Below are 15,710 nucleotides of genomic sequence, written 5' to 3' on the forward strand. Positions count from 1 at the left end.
ATCTTATCAGCGTCGTCACACGACGTCGACAATCGTTGTCGCGTGCTAACCACCTCCGAGTTATGATAACCTGGTATTCTATGCAAAAATGTATCTAAATTCACCGTAATATTAATAACCAAATAAATAATAATATGCCCTGAGCTACACAATAACGTGAATGCTATGCGACAGACAGAAGTAAGATACTAATAATTAAAATATATTCGGAAGAGTAAACGTAATATGGAACAACAGTTCTGTATAGTTCAACCACACAGCTCACTGTCCTAGCTACGCTGCGTCAGATAAGGGGCCGACGAACTGGATGGTTGGAAGTTAAAACTGACTGGATGTTATTTAATTTTCTCTAATGCTAACAGTTCAGACGTAATTACTCTTTTGGGAGTCAGTCAAAATTATCTCACATTAAATAATCATAATAGCTTGCTCAGCTAATGACCTTCATCCGACAGTAGCCGACTCTGGCCATAATATTTGCCAAGCGAGTGCAACCATAACATCCACACGCAGACTTCATCGAACAAGAGGATAATATTACAAATTACACAGTTATATTATGCGCTCGCCAACAAGACTGCCTCGTTTGTCGGATCACATAAATACGGCAGCCTGTAACACATTGCTACATAAACCCCTGTTCGCAGGAGATTATACTTTGAAATGTTTGTTTTAAAGACTAAATTGCCACGTATTTCAGCTTTATCTTAGTTTAGGGTCAGATGCGACCCACGCGGTTTATTCATTGAAATTGTGTTTGCACACGATTCGTCCTAAATGGAAAATGTTTTAAATAATTTAAGTACTTGGCGCAAACCCGCTGCACCTGGCTCTCGCTTTGTACCTGACGTCAATGAGCGACGGCATCAGTCAGTTTGTTTGCCTATCTAGAACAGCACCATTTATCTAGAGCCCGGACCCCGGATGAACTTCATTGTTTCCTTCGCTCGTACGATGTGTACTAACATACTACTACTATGTGTAATAACGCTTTTTTTTTTATCAGGGGAAAATCACCGGATTCCCACCCGCGCGGCGAGTAGGTTATGTGGGAGTCGAACCTCACTAAAAACTCCTGCCGCTCATAGCCAGCGCCCTACCAAGGACCGGGCCAGAGCCCAGTCGGAGCCACTATGTGTATATCAACGCCTAGAACACATACAAAAACGCATTATAATTTAGGCTACTCTCGCGTGCACCGCTGTACTATCGAATATCGGAGGGTATTGTTGATCGAAGGCAAACTGAACTATAAACAATTTCCTGTTTAATTAACAAAAAAACGTTGATAAATCGTGACTATTGATTGCCCTAGCAAAACTAAGTAATGTAGCCAAACTAATCAGCCAGGCCGCGCAAACGTGGCGATAAAACACAGTCAGATGGCAAGTCGGTTGCCAACCTTGGCACACAATTACTTCAAGCACCCCACTGGCCCAAATTAGAAAGTTTATATTACGTCAATATTGTAACGCTCGGCAGTACCGTAGTCTACCTGATAGGCCACAAGTGACGGGTGGTAGGCGTACTGTAGCCGGCAGGGGTAGGTTCTACCACTATGCTTCTTTCTGCCGCGTAACAGTCATCCGGCTTGAACTAATTAATGTTATGATAAAAGTCAGGTTGACGTTGTTAATTGTTAAAAACCAAACCGTTCCATTTTGTGTTCTCAAATATAATTTGAAATGATTTTCCCTCAAACGACACATCTGACGCTACCTTTAAGGTACAAACGCCAAGTGAAAGTCGCCTTTAAATAAGAAGCCAACTTGGGTCGTGATGAAATAGCTGCAAAATAGACATCTACTTCGTAAAATGAACAGTTATAACTGTGTTGTATTGTTTTCAAGTTACTATTATACTCTAGGTACTCGTACTAAGAAAAACAATAAGGATTGTGCTCAGAACAGTGATGTATGTCGAATGCCGACCAATATGAGGTCGTTACTTTCATTTGTTTTACACATGTAAAGTTGTTATCAGCCAAATTGTAATCGAAATACATTGTTGTTAAACTGTTTTAAAATCCCATGAACATACATCAACATCTTCAGCAATATATTAAAAAAACGTTGATACATGTACTTAATGGATAGGCTAATATTTATATGAGTGATGGACTCCCTAACAATAATATGACAATAAATAATTATGTTAATTTTAAATGCCCAGCGAAGCGGGCGAGTACGACTAGTCTTATATAAGACCTCAAAATACTTCAGTAAAGATCCATGAATAGTAGTCATATAAAGGGGATTGCCCACTCTCCATAGTGTGCTAGGCCCAAGATGGACATCAATTATTACTATAAAAATGTACTGATTCAAATTCTTAAATGTATTGGATATCTAAAAAATATATTGAAATTGACGCCACTATTATAAAAAATATAATAAAAATAAAAACTCGTTTTGAGGTTAATTTTCTATATAAATAAGTGTCGGATTGTGAGATACTTCAAGAACTTTTCTTTTCTTAATGTTTAAGATGTTCCTAATGTATTTTTCTATATTTTCTTCATCTTCATACACAATTAGTATCATCTAAAAATAGCAAAGGAGAGCATATACACGGTTTTAAATCTCGGTCAGGGTAAAACCACAATTCACACAATGTTTTTTAGTCGTAGTATGAAACGTTATTGATAAAAGTAAAATAAATCGAAGAAAAATCAGAACACATCCATTTTGTACGCAAGCACAACACCACAAGCAGCAAGCGAAGTGTCAGTCAGTGAGATTAAATTCAGTGTTGTCAGTATAAAGAAAAATAATTACATGAAATTCATATATCGATTATTTTTTTAAATAACCGATAATTGATTTATATCTTAATCTTTTTTTTACGAGTACACATTATTTTTTATGTTTTTGTTTTAGTTGTACATATTTAAATAACAATACTAGTAAAGTTTTTTTTATTGCTTAGATGGGTGGGCGAGCTCACAGCCACCCTGGTGTTGCTAAGTGGTTACTCGAGCCCACATACATCTACAACGTAAATGCGCCACCCACCTTGAGATATAAGTTCTAAGGTCTCAAGTATAGTTACAAGTTAAAGTCCAATGGGTATGTCTTCGATGTTATTTTATGTGCATAAAATCCATTAAAATCGTTTGATTAATGATAATACTTAAAATGATTTATTTATATGTTTTATTTATATACTCAAAATATTTACTTCATACGTAAAAGGATTTGAAGCTGGCAATATTTTTCCCGCAAAAATAAAAATCCTTGTTTTTTCAATAGAGTTACTTTTTTTAAACTACTTATTGTAAACTATAGTGGCGCTTATTTGCAAGAAAGTAAATGCATATTTATTTATGACAAAATTAATGCACAAAGTATTTTTTCTATAATCTATTGTCCGCTTTGGGCCGAAAATGGGCCATCCCCTTTAAGTGTATCATAGATAAAACACGTGTCAACACTCTCTGAGAAAAAAAGACATTTCCGGAGAAAATGGTCGTAAAAATTCTATGTTTATTTATGGAGTCATTTTGGAACGTTCTCAGCGCACGTCCACAGTCTGCCACTGCTCGCCAATCAAGTGGAACGATAACATTCATTAAAAACTAGATTTGGACACAGACTTTAGAGGTAGACAATGCTGCTTGGTTGGCAATAAGGTCATAATGATCGCTTAGTTTCGTAATAATGCTATAAACATGTTTAGCTCAACAGCGAAGCGTACTCTAAACTTTTTATTTTACCTAATGTACAAATGCCTGTTTTGTGACATTTTATCTTCCTTCTGACCAGCCACGCTGACCTTTGAGTGTATTAGACAGCCATTATTATTCGTAATCTGATTTGCATACCCGACTCACGAACGTTTTAGCTTTAAGCTTTAAATCACTTCAAAGGAATAAAATTACTTTAAGCGTGAATTGTGTGGGTAGTTTGTATTTTGCGATTGTCAGTAACTAAAAAGATACGTTAGTCAGAATTATTTTGGACATAAGTACAATTTAGCTTATTTTGGCAGCAAATCAACGAAACTAACTGAAAAGTGGTTTACAATTGCAGGTTCGAGTTCTTATATTACGGCGAACGTGGAGATTTACGACATGGACGACATTACGACAAGAGACAACAGTAACCGTTCACCACTATCCCTGTCACCATTTAGCTAATAGATAATCTTTATAATTACAATTACACAGATGTCTATTCAGTTTATTGAGAACATGTTTCCGTCGAACAAAAGAAAAGTGAAATAGGTGGGCAGCGACTTGACTCTGCCCTAGCATTACTGAAGTGCATGGGCGACGGTAACCACTCACTATCAGGAAGGCCGTATGCTCGTCTGCCTTACAAGGGCAATAAAAAAGTCGAGTAAAACGATTGATAAGAGATTTGATAGTAACACCACAATTAGGATGAATGTAAAAATATTGTTTAAACTTTTATTTAATTTGAATTCTTAGTATTAGATGGCCAAATACGAGACACGGGCACGACGCTACTCGCTATAGCAACAGTTTTAATTACTAGCTTACAGAATGAGTATCTACATATGCACACTCGGCACAAAGTTTATACGACGAAGACCACGTGTAAAACGATATCATTATCAGTATTTCCCGTAACACTGATCTTTAATTACCCTCCTCCTGCTCATACCCGACCGTCGCGTCAACAAACAAACTCATTAAAGAAAGGTATGCAACTGAAACGATTACGAAACATCGAAGCGTTCAATATCAGTCCGGTACGAGTGCAATCAGCGCCAACCACGCGCCAACAATACCTCCTATTATACCTACGTTTGTGCAACGCGGTCGGGGCGTCACGGATTACAACATCGTCCAAATAGATCGGCACCGAGCTCTCATAATCAACTGTCAATTATTATTTACTTGTTTCCACACGCGGCATTACTCGCTTAATGTAAGCAAACACCCTCAAGCATAGTATTAGCCATAGGTTACCGCCCTTTTCTTTTTCTCCCCAATCTATTCGCTCGGGGCCCAAAGGGCTATTCCACCTACCCCCGGACGGTAGGTGAGCTCACGGGCTTAACCAGAGAGAATTTGCTAGCACTAGCCCTAGCAAGAGCGCCCTAGCGAGATGTTACCGGCATCTCGTTTTTACCATCGCACCGCCCGCCACCGGAGTAGAGTTCATCCATACTACCTCGAGCCACTGCGGTCATCTACAGTGCGTTTCCAGATGTCTTTTTGCCACGTACCATCCGGCTATGGAAAGAGCTCCCCTCCACGGTGTTTCCCGAGCGCTATCACATGTCCTTCTTCAAACGAAGCTTGTGGAGAGTATTAAGCGGTAGGCAGCGTCTTGGCTCTGCCCCTGGCATTGCTGAAGTCCATGGGCGACGGTAACCACTCACCATCAAGTGGGCCGTATGATCGTCTGCCTACAAGAGCAATAAAAAAAAGCAAGAGCAGTGCTTCGCAGAGTCTGCCACCGGATCGGAATTGCGAGGAACCGCACTGAGAAAATCCGGCGAGAAACTCAAGTGGGCTGTTACCGCCCTGTGTCCTTTGCTGGACCTTCGAAAACGTGTATATGCAAAACAGTTGATTAGTTGCGGTAAAATATAAATAACAAACAACTCGCCTTCGCATTTATAATATTGGTGTGGTAGTTTTTGTTTTTATTATAGTGATCATAATCTAATTTTTTGATTGTGAAGTGATATGAGTTTTATACCCAATTTAAAACTTTGACATGAAATATGCGTTCCATTTTTTATTAGAGTCTAAGGCAGATAAGTGTACGGTGAACCTATATACCGGTGTACCTTATGGTGAATGAACAACAAGGGGCACATCCAAAAGGCTGCCCACCGCTGTGGACTTTTATCAAATCTAATTGGTACATATAACAGTAAGTGGATCAGTCGCCCTGTACAAGCGAGTGTCTCATCCATTATATCGCTTCAATGTTTCGGACTTCCATCTGCAACACTTGGATCGATCAATAGCTACTATAGTACATTTATGAGCAGAGGTAGATACCTCCATGTTACCTGTACCCGTTACAAGTTATTCGTTCAGTTTGAAGGATCGAACCGTCGTTTCAAAATTGACTCATGTCCCGAGATGGCGGCGACATTTACGTTTTGATTTCTGTGGGCTCTAGTAACCACTTAACGATACGCAAGCCGTGAACTCTTTTGCCCCTTTATATCAATAAAGGTATTATACTTTTTGTGAGCATCGCGTTTATTGATAGTACCGCTAAGGGCAATGGCACGAGTTAATCGTCATACCGTTGACGCTGCGTGACCACCTGACGTATGGACAGACTTTATATGACCGAGTTTGGTTTATTAACACAATTAAAACACTTACAGTATACTTAGTAAGAATATTTTCAAATAGATATTCGTAGCGACGTGTATAATAAACAAAAATAAAGCTGAAAAAAAAACACGACTGCATTAAAAATACTGATTTAATGCCGAAAATAAAAATATTTAGTTTACTTTATGTATACAGTAACATGTTTCCTTTAATAATTTATTTTATTTCACACTCTTGGCAAATAAATAAACATAAACACGTTCGAAATATTACCCTCCTTCGGCAGTCGGGTACTAAAATAAACGATTTATTAAAAAGTTTTTTTTAATAATACCTCCGGCAGACAGTATTTAAGATTAACAGTTTTTGTGAGGAAATTATTTCATTTTTGGAGTTAAATTCAATTCAAACATCAATATTGATTTAATAAATAAGTATAGATATGTTTTTTTTTATTGCTTAGATGGGTGGACGAGCTCACAGCCCACCTGGTGTTAAGTGGTTACTGGAGCCCATAGACATCCACAACGTAAATGCGCCACCCACCTTGAGATATAAGTTCTAAGGTCTCAGTATAGTTACAACGGCTGCCCCACCCTTCAAACCGAAACGCATTACTGCTTCACGGCAGAAATAGGCAGGGTGGTGGTACCCCCCCGCGCGGAGTCACAAGAGGTCCTACCACCAGTAATTACGCCAATTATAATTTTTGCGGGTTTGATTTTTATTACACGACTAGCGACCCGCCCTTGCTTCGCTTCGGAAACATTAAAACACACATGAAACCAAAAAAAAAATTTAAAAAAAAATTAAAAAAAAAAGCCTATGTTCATCCGGGACAATGTCGGCTTCTAATGGAAAAAGAATTTTTCAAATCGGTCCAGTAGTTTCAGAGCCTATTCGAAACAAACAAACAAACAAATCTTTCCTCTTTATAATATTAGTATAGATGTTATTCCTTCACCGTGGAAATCAATCGTGAACATTTAATTTTGTTGAGTACGTATTTCATTAGAAAAATTGGTACCCGCCTGAGATTCGAACACCGGGTGCATCGCTCAACATGAATAAATAAATAAATACATGTAGGTGAGCTCACGAGGCTCATACCGGAAGTGTTGCTAACACTGGCCCTAGCAAGAGCAGTGCTTCGCAAAATCTACCACCGGATCAGAAACGCGACCCACTGAGATGATACGGCGAGAAACTCAGTGGGCTGTGTCTATGGGTTAATTCACTCGTCGAGCCCTTCGTCGCAAGCGACGGATTCGACGACGACGGTGACCGATACTTGTGATACCTAAAAGCGCCTAAAAGCACCGTTAATGGATCGGGAGGATCCGTAATGATGTGTATAGGGCGACGTCGACAAGACTGAAAAGTACACATGAGCAACGTGTGCCAATATATGAAATTTATTATTTTAAGCCTACTCTTGAAACACAATTGACGATTACAGCACAATGCAGCGTCGATCATAGCCCTTTCTGAACGCCTTATCTGGTCGAGGTGCATTGTATTCAAATATCAACTAGTCGATGGCGAACACTCTTTATACGATATCTTCATTTCAATGCATTTATTCTGTTTATTCGTTGAGTTACACGGTGGTCATTTCTTAGAAATTAAGAGCACAAAGGAGATATTCAAGGATTTTAAATAATAAATAAAGGAAGTTGTGTTTCAAGTACAGATAATAATTGGGATATCTAGTGTTTTTTTTAGTAATCAAAACTTTATCTTAATCGGTAATTAAATGAAAAGAAATTTATAAATCTTAAAAATATAGTAATTTAGAAAGCTTTGAAGCGGGAATAGTTATCGATCGCGAAAAATCTTAAATGTTGCGGTTTACAACATCACGGCAAAGACGAGTGCAAGAATGATAACGAGATGTTTATTTGTATTTCCCTTGCAGGTAGACGAACGAGCATACGGCCCACCAAAAGGTGGTGAGTGGTTATCGAATCTCATTAACGTTAGGAATGCCAGGGGCTACAAGCGCTGCCTACCGCAGAATACTCTCGCTAAGCCTCGTTTGAAGAAAGAAATGTCATAGCGCTCGGGAAACACCGTTCATTCCAGAGCTGGATGGTACGTGGCAGAAAAGATCTCTGGAAACGCTCTATGGATGAATACAGCGGTTACAGGTAGCACGGAAGAACTCTGCTCCGATGGCGGATGGCGCGATAGTAAAAACGCGATGATGTGATCTTCTCAAACAATTCCTCAGAGCATGAATCCCTATGAATCCTATACGGAACCGTACGAAACACAGAGAACAGAGGTTCCTCCGTAGACTCAGAAGTTCTAAGCGATCTGTGAGAATTGAATTAAGGACAATCTAAACGGCCCTGTTCTGTATAGAATCAAATAGAAATAGCTGCTATTTAGGAGCTCCGGTCCAGAACTGAGAGCACTACTCCACGCAAGGCCAAACTTGTGCTTTATTAAAGCAGTCTTTGTCCGGGCGTGAGCTTCGCTCTTTTGAGGACTTCTAGCATTTTGGACGCCAATTTAGCTCTGCCCTCGGAATGACTCTTATATTGGACATCGCTCGAAACTTACACCCGTATCTTTAGTCGTTTACACGAGCTTAACTCGACTCGCCTCAACCTCCAACACGCGTTTTGGTATGATTAGTCGTAAAAATAAACTCCACTCAAACGTCCTTGGAAAAATTTCCTAACCGGAGTGAAGTAAGCGAACTGTCAAGTCAAGGTACGTCGCGACGTACCTTGAACGTTGCTCAAGGCTGGTTTTCTATCAATGTCCAAATAGTATGTGGACCGCAAATAGAAATATATGATATTGTTGTGCAATGGCCTGGATCTGTGCATGATTCCCGCATATTTTGATAATTTAAGTTTGATTTTATTTATTAATAAAGTAAATAGTTCGAGGTTAGACATTTGAAACTCTTTATTTTATTTACCTACATAAGAGACATATTTTGCTTACTACCTGATAAATAAAGTCAATGCGATTATAAGTTTTATTTATATAATAATAAACTGGTGGTTGTGGAAAAGTACTTCAACAACACGATGCAACCAAAATCACACAAAAGCGGCGAATAAAAATACAAAGCCGGATCCGAAATCTAAAATAATAATAGGTTAGAAAATAAATAATACACTTTCAGATTTACCGCACGCACACATATTTACGAATAACTCAGCAACCAAAACATCAAACAAGTTCATCTAGTGTCAAACAGACAGCGGCAGCTTGACTTTGACATTAAACAATGACCATAGACTACAGAATTCTATGGGTTTGATGCTAGCTTGATCAAATTTTCATCATTATTACCTCACTCGAGGACAGTTGAGGAATATTGTAATGGTCGACTAAAAATACCAAACTCGAGTAAGTTTGGAGGGAATTCTCGAGCATCATCGGATGAGTTAAGAGTGGAGGACTATTTTACGAAACGTCTAAAGATACGGGCATTAGACCCCAAGTAACCATACTCCATTGCAAAAAGTCTGCTTTAATTTTAATCCTTTAAGATCCTACAACAGCCTGCCCGGTTATTCATTGGAGGTACGTGTACACGACTTCGACCACCTCTAGCCAGCAGCTGGTACTAGTTACTGGCATTACTGCCACGTTTTCTTGCGTCAAATTTCCTAATAATTTTACAGGTACTTATTTGCTACGGAGTGCTCACTATTATAATACGTATTAATTTTGTAAGTGTTTAATTAAAATTCGAGTACACATTGAATTCTAACGTCGTAATAAAACGGAACGCTGTAGTATTGATGCGTGTAATACACAAAGACTGTTATGATTCAGATAATTGGAAGGATGTGAGCGACGTTACGCTGCGTATGAAAAGACTTACAGTACGTACCAAGAACTTATATGCACTTCACTAAATTATGTTGCCAGAATGGTGGATCACAACCGTTTTTATTTAATAGGTCATCTGACAAAATCTGGGTATCAATCGAACCATCTTAATAATAATAATAAATAAATCCTCGATACTGCACGCATTGTGAGGAGGTTTCGCACTCGGAGTCCTAACCACTGGTGGCTTGTGTCGTAGATACCGCCATCAGCGCTAATCTATTTTTATATAGTGTTTTTTTTTAATTGTATTTGAATAACTTTTTTAAAAAAATATTATGTAATTAATAAGGTTTTAAATAAATATAAATAAATAATAATAATAGACTTTATAGATTTCAATCCGATAAGTGGAATAGGCGACTTCGATCACATAGAGAGAGACATTGCTACTAATTTCCTATGACCCGTCGGTAGTAGAACTACATGTGAGTTTTCAGACGATATTATGTATAATACATAATAAAGGTAAAGTAAGGTAAGGAAGTAAACAAGGTAAGGTACATATTAAAGAAAATCGATTTTCAACTTTTGCGAAATTCTGTACCGATTGATACAATTAATTGTTTATGTACTTATTTGAGACTAAGCCACTGCTGCTATACCCATGCATTCGGGAACAATTTCCAGCCGGAATCACGCTGTCAGTATTTGGAGTGTGCTCCATGAATGTTGAACTTTTCACTTTTATTAGTGTAGATGACCAAATGATCCCACAGCCCAAGTGGTGTTTAACGACTAGCAGAGAGTAGCCACAACGCGAAAGCTACCTTCCGCTGTGAATGTAACCACCACAACCCACCGATACAGTGCTACAGTAAAATGAACGGTTAGTCGTCCGACGTCGATAGTTGCACGACAATTCAACCACCGTTTGAGGTTTTAACGATTGGGTATGTTTGATTTACTGAGAACAGTTGGTTTATTGATGAAGACACCCGGATTGAGACAGTACTGCTTTAGCTTTATGCAGTCCTAACAGGTTACTGCTTTTTTTTGCTTTTTTTATTGCCTCAATATCAACAACTTAAATATTTGTCTCCAGCCACCTTTGGACATGATTTCTAAGTCTAATTTCTATGTATAATAAGCGGCTACCTGTCCTTCAAAATATAATACCTTACTATATTACAGTAATAAGATATAAAAATTGCGAGCTTAACTCAACAATTGAGTTTTCTACCAGCTAACCGTTCTTAAAGAAGGAAAGCTTTACATGAGTGGGTAGAAGAATACAATACTACATGGAGGCAGAAATAGACGGATTAGAGGTAGCGACCCGTGCGGGCTCCCGAGACGCCCTACCACCAGTACTTGCGCACTTTATAATTTTTACTGGTTTGATTTGTTATTAAACAATTCCTTCACTGTGGAATTCATTCGTGAACATGTGTTAAGTTCGTATTTCACTGGAATGATTTGTACCCGGCTGCGGGATTCAAATAACGGCACAAACGCATCGTTCCATACGAATGCAGCTAGCATATTTTCCTTTAGGCCATGACAACTTTATAGTTTAATATTTCTTGTTATCCCCCGTAACCCCGCGTTATCGACCAAGAGGAATCATAGAAGTTTATAGTTGCCGTCTGACAAGTGGCCTCCGCGCTAGAACGCACTCGTGCGTATTTATGCCAAAGTAAATCCACAAATTGCTAGAGAATTTGGAACATCATACATCTTCTTCAAACGCTCACATTTGAAGAAGATATAAGTAAAAAGACATGATACACTATAGCTTGTAGGTTTAAGTAGCCTGCCTGTTTGAACCTCACACCTATTATCTTTTCTTTATTTTTATTTCTTGTATTTAAAAGCTTTAAACTGATTACACAAAACAAGAAAACCTTTAAATCATATGTGATGTATTTCGACCTTGTAACGGATCTGGAAAGATCTTAAAGAACATTAATACACCCAAGAATTTACTATATCTTTGTGTGGGTATTGTAAATAATAAGTGCGGATGTATTGCTACATTATACCTCCATCTTAACTTCATCGACATTTTTAAGATATGCATCAAAGCTCTGCTCTGTTTTGTAAAATTATAAAAATAACATCATTACTTAATTTTAAACTTGTGATGTTTATCTTCTAGACCTAAACGCCATGATACCCAGCGCCATTAACTAGGATCCAAGGTCATCGGCCTTGCGTCTGTACGTTCCCTGGCTCGCACACAGAGACAGAACGTCATTTAACAACCACATGCATAGACAAACTAATCAAAGGGGAGAAACGGGTTGCTGATTCGCTACTCGAACTTGAAAATCTTATTCCTTTAATAAGTAATTTCGTAAAATTTAGAAATACAATTTGTTTTTTTAAATTTCAGTCAGCTCTTATCATTAGAAAAAAGCATTAGTTACTACATTTTTAACAGACAAAACGAAACAATAGGCTTGAGACTTTTCAATCTGATCTTGAATGAATAATTGTTTGCTTTTTCAAGTTGTCTAAAAAATACCTAGTCGATTTTTGTTGCAAAATGGCACACGAAGACGACATTTTGTAACTAAAATCACCAAATTATTGTATATCTATTAGCAAACAGATAAATCAGATAAAAGTTATAGCCATAACAAAAGGTCCAGCTATCAAAGACAATTCTTTATAATGAAATCCCATTTCATTATTCCTGAACCAATAGATTAATCGAAACCACTATATTTTTTTAAGATAAAAAGTTTCTAAAGCATTAGGATTTCGTTTATTATGTGGCAGATTGTTCTATTGATCCACCCAAATAAAACTTGTAATACAGTAAAAAATGTTATGTTGGTTATTATTCGAAAAATGTTTCTAAATTAACAAATATGATTTACACACTTTTATCACTTTTTACCACTTTTTAACACTTTTATCACTTACTAGCGACCCGCCCTCGCTTCGCTTCGGAAACTTTAAAACAAACACGAAACCAAAAAAAAAAAATTTAAAAAAGTAGCCTATGTTCATCAGGGACAATGTCGGCTTCTAATGGAAAAAGAATTTTTCAAATCGGTCCAGTAGTTTCGGAGCCTATTCGAAACAAACAAACAAACAAATCTTTCCTCTTTATAATATTAGTATAGAATACAGTAAAAAATGTTATGTTGGTTATTATTCGAAAAATGTTTCTAAATTAACAAATATGTTTTACACACTTTTATCACTTTTTACCACTTTTTAACACTTTAATCACTTACTATCAGTTACAACTTACATTATCCATGGTTGACATTCAAAAAGAGAAATTTAAACTTGTTGTGTTATTCTCTCTGTCAGAACTCGGAAGTTAGAAGTTAGTTAGAAGCTATTATTTACACTAAATAATTATTTTGTTTTTTTTTTAAAAACTTTTATGATTTGATAATATTTTTATCTATCTATCTATCTATATATCTCTCATTTATACTTACTAGTAGATGAATTGTTGGTCTAAGCTGAATAAATAACAATCGGTAAATTTATTATTCATTCAAAATGAGCAGAACTCAACTAAACGACCAATATCATTGTAGTTGTAGTTATTATAATTAGGGCTCACGTCTAAATGAGGTCTGGTTGTGGAAAGTGTAGTGAGTATTTTTATTTGGCTTTTATTTACACAACAATACAAACTAGATATGTATCCATCCATGTATCTGTATTTTTATAAAGCTCAAAAAATAAACATACAAAATGATAATCCATTAGGGTCAGGTACATCTAAAAGCTTTATTAATTGATTTGTTGATTGTTTTTAAACATCATAAATGTACAAACACTTCTGTTTTATGGATAACTAGCGACCCGCCCTCGCTTCGCTTCGGAAACATTAAAAAACACATGAAACAAAAAAAAAAAAAAAAAGTAGCCTATGTTCATCAGGGACAATGTCGGCTTCTAATGGAAAAAGAATTTTTCAAATCGGTCCAGTAGTTTCGGAGCCTATTCGAAACAAACAAACAAACAAACAAATCTTTCCTCTTTATAATATTAGTATAGATTTTATAACAGATACATAGATGTCAAAATTAGATAAAATACAAGGACTCACAAAATGCAACTACGGTAGTGGTAGGTGACTATTTAAAAATAACCTGAAATAAAATAGCCTGTAAAGCCCTAGCTAAATCAAAAACATATTGTTTTAAATGATTTCAATGATTTCTATTCAATTACAAAGTTTTTTTTATTGCTTAGACGGGTGGACGAGCTCACAGCCCACCTGGTGTTAAGTGGTTATTGGAGCCCATAGACATCTAGAACGTAAATGCGCCACCCACCTTGAGGTATAAGTTCTAAGGTGTCAAGTATAGTTACAACGGCTGACACCCCCCCCCCCCCCCCCAAACCGAAACCTATTTCTGCCGTAAAGCAGGGTGGTGGTACCCACCCGTGCGGACTCACAAGAGGTCCTACGACCAGTAAATATAAGTAAACTTGATAAATATAAGTAAATATAAGTAAAGATCCTCATCTCTCAACCCATTCATAATGTGAATATATTGCTGGCTGGTTGACCTATTGAAATATTTAAACTATTTAAAATTTATGCTTGATAATGACCAAAGAAGTGAAGTGTTCGAGAAGGAGGGACTAGATATAATACACTAAACAAGCATTATTAATTGTAGTTAGTTAAATAAAATATTGATAAATATTTCATGAACGTTATAATTATTCATCTAGTATAGTGTGAGGACACATGTGTATCCAACATAATTCTGCCTATTTCTACTAGAAATTAGTCATGCATTCTGGTCTAAAAAATGGGATAGCCACTGAATAATTGAGACTTGGACCTCATCAGTCAAGTTGGGTAACAGAGTTCACTACCTATTGTCTATGGGATTCCCATTTAAAACCAGCTGGTCTCAGAGCTCTTGTGCTCACCTGTAGCAATAAAAAAATCCGGAAAGTGAATACTGTAACTGACTTGTAGTCAATTCTTTTGGAAGGATACATTCTTTAAATCAACCTTACCTTCAGGATAAGCTTGTTTATTGGCGATAGCGTCGATGATCATATGTGTGGAGTTGTATAGCGGGCCCATGGCTCGCATGTCGAACTGCAGACTGGCCACATAAGTTGTGTTAATTATGGGTGTCGAGTAATTAGGAGTCGCCAGGTCCATAACGTCCGACATATCAAGGATCAGTTGCTGGCTGATTTTATTCATGTCGTGTCCGATTTCGGCTCGCGAACACCGCCACAAACACACCCCGAATACCAACACTAAAAACCGACACATTTTGCCGGCTGTTCCCGTTACACTATTTACATTACTGGCTTCCAGAAGATCGATGCACCATGCACTATTTATATCTGGTTCTGGGGTAAACTGTTTGTTTGATAAACAAACTCCGAGATACCCTAAACACAAACACAATCGAAGTCGATAACGAAATAAAATTCGATATTTTCCAACGCGATAATATTAGGCACCGAGCACCCAGAGGAATTTGTACACTGAATAATGATATTCTGTTTAAGTTTTAAGTCAAGATTAACATGTTTGTGTAAATTTAATCGTTACACGACAAACCAGACCGAGGACACCCTACAGAACTAGTCGGTCGATGAATAGCACGAATACGAATGATTCAAT

General features: G+C 37.3%; 1 protein-coding gene across 10 annotated transcripts in view; it reads right to left on the bottom strand.

The window, feature by feature from the left end:
* LOC114248067 (prominin-like protein) overlaps positions 1-15,710 on the bottom strand; it is a 62,055-nt gene extending 46,345 nt beyond the window's left edge. For 6 of the 10 annotated variants that reach the window (XM_089734196.1, XM_089734203.1, XM_089734201.1 and 3 more), the window contains exon 1: positions 15,086-15,710. In XM_089734196.1, the coding sequence (XP_089590322.1) occupies positions 15,086-15,353 (268 nt within the window). In that variant the 5' untranslated portion in view covers positions 15,354-15,710. The remainder of the gene's footprint in view (positions 1-15,085) is intronic. The other 4 variants (XM_089734195.1, XM_089734199.1, XM_089734194.1 and 1 more) reach the window with 1 other exon arrangement.

Source organism: Bombyx mandarina, chromosome 17 (assembly GCF_030267445.1).
Source record: "Bombyx mandarina strain Sakado chromosome 17, ASM3026744v2".
NCBI lineage: Eukaryota > Metazoa > Arthropoda > Insecta > Lepidoptera > Bombycidae > Bombyx > Bombyx mandarina.